The sequence below is a fragment of the Pristiophorus japonicus genome, chromosome 3 (genome assembly GCF_044704955.1).
Source record: "Pristiophorus japonicus isolate sPriJap1 chromosome 3, sPriJap1.hap1, whole genome shotgun sequence".
In the NCBI taxonomy this organism is placed as follows: domain Eukaryota; kingdom Metazoa; phylum Chordata; class Chondrichthyes; family Pristiophoridae; genus Pristiophorus; species Pristiophorus japonicus.
The window spans coordinates 186,142,784-186,154,882 of NC_091979.1; the positions used below are offsets into that span (position 1 = coordinate 186,142,784).

Genomic DNA, 12,099 nt, shown 5'->3' on the forward strand with positions numbered 1-12,099 from the left:
AGTGGATAGTCAAGGGGCTATGGGGGGGGGGAGGAACTTAACAGAATCACAATCACTAAGGAGGTGGTACTCAGTAAGATAATGGGACTAAAGGTGGATAAATCCCCTGGACCTGATGGCTTGCATCCTAGAGTCTTAAGAGAAGTAGTGGCAGGGATAGTGGATGCATTGGTTGTAATTTACCAAAATTCCCTGGATTCTGGGGAGGTCCCAGCAGATTAGAAAATTGCAAATGTAATACCCCTATTTAAAAAAGGAGGCAGACAAAAAGCAGGAAACTATAGACCAGTTAGCCTAACATATGTGGTTGGGAAAATGTTGGAGTCCATTATTAAAGAAGCAGTAGCAGGACATTTGGAAAAACATAATTCAGTCAGGCAGAGTCAGCATGGATTTATGAAGGGGGAAGTCATGTTTGACAAATTTTGTGGAATTCTTTGAGGATGTAACGAACAGGGTGGATAAAGGGGAACCAGTGGATGTGGTGCATTTGGACTTCCAGCAGACATTTGACAAGGTGCCACAGAAAAGGTTACTGCACAAGATAAAAGTTCAAGGGGTTGGGGGTAATATATTATCATGGATAGAGGATTGGCTAACTAAGAGAAAACAGAGAGTCGGGATAAATGTTCATTTTAGGGTTGGCAATCAGTAACTAGTGGGGCTGCCGTAGGGATCAGTGCTGGGACCCCAACTATTTACAATCTATATTAACGACTTGGAAGAAAGGACCGAGTGTAACGTAGACAAGTTTGCTAACGATACAAAGATCGTAGGAAAAGCAATGTGTGAGTACACAAAAAATCTGCAAAAGTACATAGACAGGCCAAGTGAGTGGGCAAAAATTTGGCAGATGGAATATAATGTTGGAAAGTGTGAGGCTATGCACTTTGGCAGAAAAAAAATCCAAAGAGCAAGTTATTATTTAAATGGAGAAAAATTGCAAAGTGCTGCAGTACAGCGGGACCTGGGGGTACTTGTGCATGAAACACAAAAGGATAGTATGCAGGCACAGCAAGTGATCAGGAAGACCAATGGAATCTTGACCTTTATTGCAAAGGGGATGGAGTATAAAAGCAGGCAAGTCTTGCTACAGTTATACAGGGTATTGGTGAGGCCACACCTGGAATACTGCGTGCAGTTTTCGTTCCATATTTAAGACAGGATATACTTGCTTTGGAGGCAGTTCAGAGAAGGTTCACTAGGTTGATTCCAGAAATAAGGGGATTGACTTATGAGGAAAGGTTGAGTAGGTTGGGCCTACTCATTGGAATTCAGAAGAATGAGAGGTGATCTTATCGAAACGTATAAGATTATGAAGGGGCTTGACTAGGCGGATACAGAGAGGATGTTTCCACTGATATAGGAGACTAGAACTAGGGGGCATAATCTTAGAATAAGGGGCCGCCCATTTAAAACTGAGATGAGGAGGAATTTCTTCTTTCAGAGGGTTGTAAATCTGTGGAATTCGCTGCCTCAGAGAGCTGTGGAAGCTGGGACATTGAATAAATTTAAGACAGAGATAGACAGTTTCTTAACCGATAAGGGATTAAGGGGTTATGGGGAGCGGAAGGGAAGTGGACCCGAGTCCATGATTGGATCAGCCATGATCGTATTAAATAGTGGATCAGGCTCGAGGGGCCGTATGGCCTACTCCTGCTCCTATTTCTTATGTTCTTATTTACACATCATTTTTCTTTTTCAGCTATAGAATGTTCAAATTGTGCAATGGTGGCTACATTGCACTGTGATAATTCCCTTCGTTGCTCAAATTTCCATTGTCACTCTTCCTGGTAATTGTTTTTCACCAGTCCAGCAAATCCATTTAATTGTTGCAAAGCAGAGAAGATAGGTTTATAACAGGAATGAATGTGTACATACTGTCGGGGAGCTGAAACAGTGCAGAGGGTAGACTGCTGAAGTACTGGTGTAAAAGGGCGTCCTCCGCAGAACTCCTGTCCCGTGGATAGCACTGGAGGAGCTGTGATGTTAGACTCTCTGCTCGCGGAACCAGGCCTAATCTGAGCAAGGGAACAGAGAATGATTAGACAGACAGAGAAGCATTGATAGAGAGAGACAGAGAGTGAAGCAGACAGAGAGGTTGGAAATTCAGTCAGTTGGAGGCAATTATCCAAGTCTGTCACTTGCACTTATGAGAAGTTTCTCTGGGAATAAAGGAAGTGAGATTTGAACTGGCTCTAGTTCAGATTTAGCTACTGATGTGTAAAGTAATCTACCCAGGATAGATGGACAACTCCAAGCGGGAATGTGTGCCACAGCACTAACATCCCAGGAGGTCAACACAAGCTTCCCGGTGGGAGGAGAGACATTGCAGTCCACTGCACCCACTCAGAAGGATAAGGTTGTACAGGTTGAACGTCCAAAATCCAGAAACCTCGGGACCAAGGGCGTTCCAGATTCCGGGTATTTCCGGATTTTGGAACGTCTTTGCCTGGGCTGAGGTAGATGGGGTCTGGCAGCCGAAGTAAAGGGGAAGAGGGGGGAGAAGGTGGGGGGGAACCAGGGACGGGGGAGAGACGAGGACGGTGGATGAAGTTGGGCCGGGGCAAGGTCGGGCCGGCGAGGGCGAAGTTGCGGCGAAGTCGGGGCGGGCGAAGTCGCGGCCGGAGGTCGGGCCAGAGGTCGGGCTGCTGAGGGCCGGAGCAAGCTAGGGCCGGGGTGAGGTCAGACCATCGAGGACCAGGGCAAGGTTGGGTTGGGGCGAGGCCTGGCCGCCGAGGCGGAGGGAGTCCAGATTTTGGAACATTCTCTGGTTTCCGGATGACCCCGCCACGGATCGGCCTGGTGTACCAGATTCCGGAACATTCCGAATTTTGGAACTTCGGATTTCGGGCGCTCAACCTGTATAAGCTTGAAGCTGGGAGCTAAATCAGCAATAAGCTGAACTAACTGGATTTTAATGTATTTGATAGATTGGCTATTCAAAGCTGTTAACTTGTCAGCTTTACATGGAGTCTAGTCTAAACTAACCTTGCGTCATTGTTAGACATTGAGCTTACCTTGACATTGTACTAAGTCAAGCCCAATGGACTTTCAATAGTACACTCGAACTGCCTTCATAACCTGAGGTTCATTGATTCTGTCAGTTAATAACATCTGCTTAAGTGTCCTACTACTTTTAATGTTTAACATTAAAATGTTGAGAATTGTATGTTTCATCATCATAGACAGTCCCTCAAAATCGAGGAAGACTTGCTTCTGCTCTAAAACTGAGTTCTCAGGTGACTGTACAATCCAATACGGGAATTACAGTCTCTGTCACAGGTGGGACAGACAGTCGTTGAAGGAAAGGGTGAGTGGGGAGTCTGGTTTGCCACATACTCCTGCCGCTGCCTGCGCTTGGTTTCTGCATGCTCTCGGCGACGAGACTCAAGGTGCTCAGTGCCCCCACAGAAGCTGTTCCTCCACTTAAGGCGGTCTCTGGCCAGGGATTCTCAGGTGTCAATGGAGATGTTGCACTTTATCGAGGAGGCTTTGAGGATGTCCTTGAAACCTTTCCTTTGCCCACCTGGGGATCACTTGCCGTGTAGGAGTTCCGAGTAGAGTGCTTGCTTTGGGGGTCTTGTGTTGGGCATGCGGGCAATGTGGCCCGCCCAACGGAGCTGGTCGAATGTGGTCAGTGCTTTGATGCTGGGGATGTTGGCCTGATCGAGAACACTGACGTTGGTGCGTCTATCCTCCCAGAGGATTTGCAGGATCTTGCAGAGACAACGTTGGTGGCATTTCTGCAGCGATTTGAGGTGTCTACTGTATATGGTCCACGTCTCTGAGCCATACAGGAGGGCGGGTATCACTACAGCCCTGTAGACCATGAGCTTGGTGCCAGATTTGAAAGCTTGGTCTTCGAACACTCTCTTCCTCAGCCAACTGAAGGCTACGCTGGTGCACTGGAGGCAGTGTTGAAACTAGTCATTGATGTCTGCCCTTGCTGATAGTAGGCTCCCGAGGTATGGAAAGTGGTCCACGTTGTCCAAGGCCGCGCCGTGGATTTTGATGACCGGGGGGCAGCAATTGTATGAGTGCAATAATAAATAACTGTCAGTTCATGATTTCATGGTCTGACCTTCCTCAGAAGAGTTTAACTCAGTTGGGCATCGGCCTTCTGCAGGGTTCTTGGTTGTGTAAATGTTAATATCATTTGAACCAGTTGATGTAAGATGGTTCAAGCGCCAAACAAATTTAGGCATCTAGGTATACAATTAGGATGTGGGTGGGGGAATATCCAGACAGTGCTTTGACGAGTAGGTCAGGGAAAGGGAATATACGTCGGATGAGGTAATATACTCTGTAAGGTAAGGGGTTCCCCGAGCAGTGAACTCCTGCTTACATCTGTACCTGCAATACATGGTTCCATCGTACACCATAACTAAACTACAACTGACTTCTCAGGCTTGTCCTCAGATACAAGTTAGATCAGTCCCCTCAAGATGCTGCTGGCTAAATAGGAAAAGATAATCGGAAGAGGGAGAGTGAGAGAGAGAGAGAGAGAGTGTGAGAGAGAGAGAGAGAGAGAGAGAGAGAGAGAGAGAGAGAGAGAGAGAGAAAGAAAAATAAATGGCAGACAGAGAAAGAAAAAGAAATGGGAAGGGAGAGAAAGAAAAAGACACAGACAGAGAGAAAGAAATATAATCAAGAAGGGAGGGAGAAAAAGAAAACGAATCATGGAAAGAGAGAGAGAGAAAGAAAAAGGAACAGGAAAGAGAGGGAGAAAGTAAAAGAAACTGGAAGAGAGAGAGAGAAATAAAAAGAAATAGGAGAAGAGAGAGAGAGAAAGATAAAGTACAGGAAAGAGTGGAGAGAGGTTACAGGTGAGTTGTGAGAGAAGTGCAGAACAAGCTGGTATGTTTTCAGATGCACTTTCTGTCCTGAGAGCCGGGCACGGGTACAAGCGGGGCTGCTGGCTCCCAGAGTACGATTTCAGCAAAACACCAAAGAGTTTGAAAAGTACAACAAAAGACTTTGTCAAAATTGTTCCAAGTCTCGCACACCGTTCATTTTGTGACTTTCCAAGTGCTCTTTTCAAAGGTCTCTTTCCTGAGATTGAGCACCTTTCAGCAAAGTATCACTTTTCGGGCGCTTTCAAAGTGTACCCGCTGTCGTAAAAATGTTCTGAAAATCGTGTTCCCAGGAGCAGCCAAAACTACAGTAGTCTGAAAGGTGGAAAGTGAGACAGCCAGGAGAGGCAGCATCCCCCTCACAAGACTGCTCTGTCACACCACGTGGTAAATTCATACTAAAGAGTGCTTACCTTTTCCAAATGTGGCCCAGTTTCTGAGGTGGTTGAGGTATAAAGTGCTCTGTGAAAAGACAAGAAAGTGAAACATTACAGGACTGTTCTGACATCACCATCAGTACATCCACCAACAGGAGATATACACACAAACTTCCTCATATATCTCCACACAAACCCCCTCATAGACCTCCAACAAACACCTTAGACCCCTCCATACACCCTCATAGACCCTCTCAACACACACTTTCATAGAACCCCACACACACCACTCCACACACACCTCATATACCCCCCAGACTGCCCCCAATATATCCCCCATACTGACCCCAATAAATTCCCCAGACTGACCCCAATATATCCCTCAGACTGACCCCAATATATCACTCAGACTGACCCCAATATATCCCCCAGACTGACCCCAATATATCCACCAGACTGACCCCAATATATCCCCCAGACTGACCCCAATAAATCCCCCAGACTGACCCCAATATATCCCCCAGACTGACCCCAATATATCCCCCAGACTGACCCCAATATATCATCCAGACTGACCCCAATCCACCACCCAGACTGACCCCAATATATCCCCCAGACTGACCCCAATCCACCACCCAGACTGACCCCAATATATCCCCCAGACTGACCCCAATCCACCACCCAGACTGACCCCAATATATCCCCCAGACTGACTCCAATTCACCATCCAGACTGACCCCAATATATCCCTCAGACTGACCCCAATCCACCACCCAGACTGACCCCAATATATCCCCCAGACTGACCCCAATCCACCACCCAGACTGACCCCAATATATCCCCCAGACTGACCCCAATCCACCACCCAGACTGACCCCAATATATCCCCCAGACTGACCCCAATCCACCACGCAGACTGACCCCAATATATCCCCCAGACTGACCCCAATCCACCACCCAGACTGATCTAGATATATCCCCAGATTGACTCTAATACATCACCTCACTGCCTGAAGCCCCACTGGTCGGGTGATTTGAGGGCGTTTACCTGTTCTATAGTTCGGGAGTGCGGTGACTCCAGGCCAACTGTCCTCTGTGGGAACACCCAGGACCTGGGAACAGAGACTCCATGGTCAGGATGGGAGTGGAGACCTTGTGCTGCGCCCTCAGTCTTCTCACACCATTTACATTCACACGTGCCGTTTGAATGTCCACAATTCGGATTCACCGGGGTCGATCATGGCGTCACTCTCACCGCGATTGCGCTCAATAAACGGGGACCCGAGCGAATGGCTCCGGTCCCGTGGACCCACTGAGATACGGATGGACTTGAATCCTAGTGTCCAGAGCTCCCGCTGGAAATGAAAGGGTGTTTCTTGTGCACGTACAAATCAGGGCCAAGTGACATGATTGGGACCTGCCATCATTGTGGTGCCTGCTCCAACCCTGGACCTCTGTTCCCCGGACGTGTAGTAGGGGAGGAGAGTTCAGAACAAGGGGGCATAACCTTAAAACTATTGTTAGGCATTTCAGGGGTGATGTCAGGAAGCACTTCTTCACACAAAGGGTAGTGGAACTCTGGAACTCTCTCCCCCAACCACTACTGAGGCTGGGGATCAATTAAAAGGAATTGCATGAAAAGGAAAGAGTCTTCACCATCCTTCGCGTGCCCCCCCCCCATTACTTCGCCATCCTGTGCCAGATTCAAACCAAAGCTCCAGAGCTGCTCTCAATGTGAGAACGGTCACTCCCTCCCCTCATTGTGAGCTGGGTTCAAACCCTGATTTAAGAGGGAGAAGGAATGTGTCTAAGTTACTATAACATCCAAAGTCCGACTCACTTACTGTCCAGATTCTTCGAAGCTGCTCCGTGATATCAGACACACCAGGGAAAGCTGGGCGACCTTCCACCATCTCAATGAATATACAGCCCGCTCCCCTGCAAAGGACGCACACAATTACTTTCCATAATCATTGCAAGACAATAACATAGGGAGCTCGTCCAATGACTCATTTGGCAAGGGCAGTGTGTAACTGAGTCCTGCACACCAGGAGGTCCAGGATTCTCACCTGTGACGTGTTAACTGCCCTCAACCAGGCCCTAGAACTGGCCTCAGTGCCCCTGAGGTGGAAGGATGGGCCAGCTCCCCACCCTGGATTGTTACCCAGTGACTCCTGCTGGATGTTGGATGAGGTGCAATCAAGCTCAGCGAGATGGTCCCCACAGTCGATCATGCTGCCAGCACTCACGGTCTAGAGTTACAACTGGTGAATGGACACTTGTACCAGATAGCTGGTGGGGGGAGGAGACAGGGACAGGGGAGGGAATGGCCATGTCCTATGGCATCATTTCAGGCAGGAGAAGAATAGTGGGAGAAAATCGGCAATAAGACCACCCACAACAACAATAACAGCATTGCCATCTACAGAAAGCTGCGAGGGGCCGTAGTTTAGTGATGCCATGGGTTCCCTCATAAAATGGGGAACAAACTACAGACAAGATGGCTGCTTCTGGCAGGAAGATGGGTCTTGGTTGTGGAGATGCTTTTTCCTTTGATGGGTCTTTGCCTCATATATTGGATATATTGGCCTTAGAGGGGGTGCAGCACAGATTCACCAGAATGATACCAGGGCTAAAAAGGTTAAATTCTGAGGACAGGTTGCATAGCCTAGGTTTGTATTCCTTTGCGTATAGAAGATAAAGGGGTGATGTAATTGAGGTGTTTAAGATGATTGAAGGATTTGAGAGAAACTATTTTTGTCAGTGGGGGAGGGGAGTTCAGAACAAGGGGGCATCATAACCTTAAAATTATTGTTAGGCATTTCAGGGTGATGTCAGGAAGCACTTCTTTACACAAAGGGTAGTGGAACTCTGGAACTCTCTCCCCCAAACACTACTGAGGCTGGGGATCAATTAAAAACTTAAAAACTGAGATTGTTAGATTTTTGTTGGGTAAAGGTATTATGGGATATGGAACCAAGGCAGGTAAATGGAGTTAAAATACAGCTCAGAAAGAAAAGACAGACTTGCATTGCTATAGCGCCTTTCATGATCACTGGACATCCCAAAGAGCTTTACAGCCAATTAAATAATTTTGGAGTGTATCACTGTTGTAATGCAAGAAACTCAGCAGCCAATTTGCACACAGTGAGCTCCCACAAACAGCAATGTGATAATGACCAGATATTCTGTTTTTGTTATGTTTCAGCCATGATCTAATTGAATGGCAGAACAGGCTCAAGGGGCTGAATGGCCTCCTCCTGTTCTTATGATGACTGTTAGTGAGCTGCTCATTCTGAACTTTGCCTCCAATGGCTCCCATTTCCACCTTGATTGAGGAGCTGCGTTCCTGATTTGACCCCTATATTTAGCAGCTCTCCTGAGTCACTACAGGTTTTAGTCTGAAAGATTGTTAAGTATCCTCACCAGATGTCCAGGCCAGTGGAGTAATCAGTGGTCCCGAGAAGAACGTCTGGGGGACGATACCACAGCGTCACCACCTGTGAGGAATAGGTTTGGCTGGGCACAGACTTTGCTCTTGCCAATCCTGCGGTCAAAATAAACAAGAACAGACAGATTGAGAGCAGCCAACACTGAGGGCTACAAGAAAGGAGGTGATGGAGTGGTTGGAACCATTTGTTTCAGTTATGTTTGTGATTTAAGATAAACAAAGCTCACAGGAGGAAAGAAGGTCCCAAGAATTGGTTTGTTGACAGACTCAGTCAGAATACACTGAAGTTCATCAAATGTGCTTTTACAGGTACATTTGAGAGAACTCTTCATTAATAACTCCCCCATCGAAGCCCCTCACTCTGGTACATTAACTCTCCCATCGAAGCCCCTCCCTCTGGTACATTAACTCTCCCGTCGAAGCCCCTCCCTCTGGTACATTAACTCTCCCGTCGAAGCCCCTCCCTCTGGCACATTAACTCTCCCATTGAAGCCCCTCCCTCTGGTACATTAACTCTCCCATCGAAGCCCCTCCCTCTGGTACATTAACTGTCAATCGAAGCCCATTCCTCTGGTACATTAACTCTCCACACACAGATACAGACACAGACCAATGGACTGACCAAAGTCTGCAAGCTTGAGTTCTCCAACACAGCTGATGAGCAGGTTCTGTGGTTTCAGGTCGCGGTGCAGGATGTGGCAGTGATGGATGTACGCTAGGCCTCTCAGCAGTTGAAAAAGAAAGAGCTGGAAGAGAAGAAAGCTGCTAGTTTGTTATTCAGGAAACAGCGCAGTACCAGCCCCGGTCACACTAGGATCTAAGCCCAGCCTGGCAGATTGACAAAATACTGAATAGTCACCACTGAGCCGAGCAGATCTCCAGTAACAAGAACAGGGTTGACTGGACACTTTAAAACAAATCATTCTCAGGACGTGGGTGTGGCTGGCAAGACTGGCATTATTGCCCATCTGTAGCAGCCCTGAGAAGGTGGTGGTAGGCCTTCTTCCTGAAGCGCTACAGGTGGCCTGGTTTGATGCAACTGATTGAACCAGAGAGCAGTTAACAGTCAACCATTTTAGCGTGGAATGGGAGTCACATGTATACCAAACGGTTTTCCTACCTAAAGGACATAAGTGAACACGTTGGGTGTTTACGCCGATCATTTAAAGGCACAAAACTAATCAAAAATGCGAATGCTATGTTGGCCTTTATCTCAAAGGGACTTGAATACAAAGAAGAGGAAGTTATGCTTCAGTTTGACAGAGCATTCATCGTACCCCAACTGGAGCACTGCATTCAGTTCTGGCCACTGTGCCTCAGAAAGAGTATGTGAGCCTTGAGGAGCTGCACCGCAGACTAATAAGACTGTTGCAAAAGTGTGACCAGCAACAATGGAACCCAGGAGTGAAAAGTACCAATAAACCAGAGAGTGACCAGCTGCAATAAACCAGAGAGCGACCAGCACCAATAAACCAGAGAGTGACCAGCAGCAATATACCAAAAAGTGACAAGCACCAATTGAACCAGAGAATGACCAGCACCAATGGAAACAGAGAGTGACCAGCTCCAATAAACCAGAGAGTGACCAGCACCAATTGAACCAGAGAATGACCAGCACCAATGGAAACAGAGAGTGACCAGCTCCAATAAACCAGAGAGTGACCAGCAGCAATGAACCAGATAGTGACCAGCACCGAAGTAGGATTTTAAAATCCCACTGTCGTAAGACCCTGGCAATTGCAAAGAAGGTCAGCCGCAAACCCAACTGCCTAGCAACAGCAAGTATAGGCTGTAATAACGAACATCACGTAAACAGTTCCAAGAAATCGCATGGGGACAGGATGTCCAGCTGCAAGAATGTACGCTTCTCTGTAACGGTCATAGACATTGTGGTTGAGATGTACAAACCACACAATTCAAGCAAACTTGTCAACACGATGTTTTAGCTGCAACATTAAATGTCATGAACCTTGTGTTTGGGCCGAGCAGGTGTGTCTCTGACCGAAATAGGTCGATGTAGCTGTATAATTAAAACAACAATTTTATGTTAGAGGAGAGCGAGTGTGGATTGGCTTGGGTAAGGACTCAGCTAGATCGCTCTCCACTGCAGGTATAGGGAATAAATGATTCTTTGACTTTCAACAGACTTCGAGTGGTATATTCATTTGGTACACTACATCAAATGGCGTAGTCGGCAGGATATTTTCCCGGGAGACCAACAGACGAACATTGACAGATCATCATGGAGTGAGTGTTTTAAACTATCACTCTAAAAATCCGATGTAATCTGTGAAGGGACGTGTCGGTCAACTAGGGAATCCGAACATAGAGACGCGTGGTAAAAGTAAGTATGTTTATGATGTGTATGTGATGTGTGTGGTGGTGCCCGGTTGACATGAGAAAATAAGAATATTATATCATTTGGTTAAAGTAATTTGTAGAGAATTGTTGTTGCGATATTTGCCGGCAAGATTGTAAGAGGATAAGAGGTACATAGATATTGAAGGGGACATATATATTGGATATACAGGGAACACTGTTGAAGGCAGTGGTCCGACTGTGGGGTATTAAGGGCGGCCTGTCATGGGCACGGATAATACTGTCTAAGAAGTAGGCAGATAATTGTTATCAGTCTTTTAGTTCGGTAATTGGGAATGACCGACAGTGGTAAAATAGAGCGGGGGCCCGAAGAGTCACTCACCAAGTTTTACGTTGATGACCGCCAGGGACTTATAGACAAAATAATAAAGGACGGAAGGGATCTGCCTTAGGAGCCACCAGTTCGGAAAGAATGGTGGCAGAAAGAAAAACGAAAGAGGGAAACAAAAGCTGGTATAATTATAGCACAATAGTTCTTAAAATACAAAGAACTGGCTAAACCAAGAATAGAAGAACTTAAGAAATTAAGAGAGGAAAATAAGAAATTAAAGGAAGTATTAGAAGAACGTAGAATGGGAAGATTTAGAGGGGGATACACGGAAGAAAACACTGATATGCCCCTGCCATATAGAGAAGTCGGGGCGACAGCGCTGGAGTGTACATCAAATGATGAGGAAGAACAGGCACCTCTGGCGCCTATCAGGACTTCGATAAATCATCAGGGAAATATAAAGGCAACATATACAGCCTTCGTCCCATTAGAGAAACAGGGAATTAACAAGAAATTATCTCCTTTAAAGGTCCGTCATGGAAATACAGATTTCTATCACTTGATGTACATTCCGGCTTTGTTGCTCCGACTTCTCTATATGGCAAGGGCACATCGGTGTTTTCTTCCATGTATCCCCCTCCAGTTAAAGGAAACCTCAGAAATACATAACATGTATGAACAAGATGTACACCAAATCGTAAGGGCAAAATGTCCACGCGATAGGTGGAATACCTTGTCAGATGCTCAAAAGAATGGAGGATGGAT

At 46.7% G+C, this 12,099-nt stretch overlaps 1 protein-coding gene across 1 annotated transcript in view; it reads right to left on the minus strand.

Annotated features, from left to right (window-relative positions):
- Nucleotides 1-12,099, minus strand: part of cdk15 (cyclin-dependent kinase 15) — an 85,543-nt gene that overhangs the window by 20,653 nt on the left and 52,791 nt on the right. Inside the window, exons 8-13 of the mRNA XM_070876103.1 lie at nucleotides 9,307-9,430; nucleotides 8,660-8,780; nucleotides 7,078-7,171; nucleotides 6,282-6,345; nucleotides 5,270-5,318; nucleotides 1,882-2,021 (exon numbers count right to left, since the gene is read on the minus strand). Of these exons, the coding sequence (XP_070732204.1) occupies nucleotides 1,882-2,021; nucleotides 5,270-5,318; nucleotides 6,282-6,345; nucleotides 7,078-7,171; nucleotides 8,660-8,780; nucleotides 9,307-9,430 (592 nt within the window). The remainder of the gene's footprint in view (nucleotides 1-1,881; nucleotides 2,022-5,269; nucleotides 5,319-6,281; nucleotides 6,346-7,077; nucleotides 7,172-8,659; nucleotides 8,781-9,306; nucleotides 9,431-12,099) is intronic.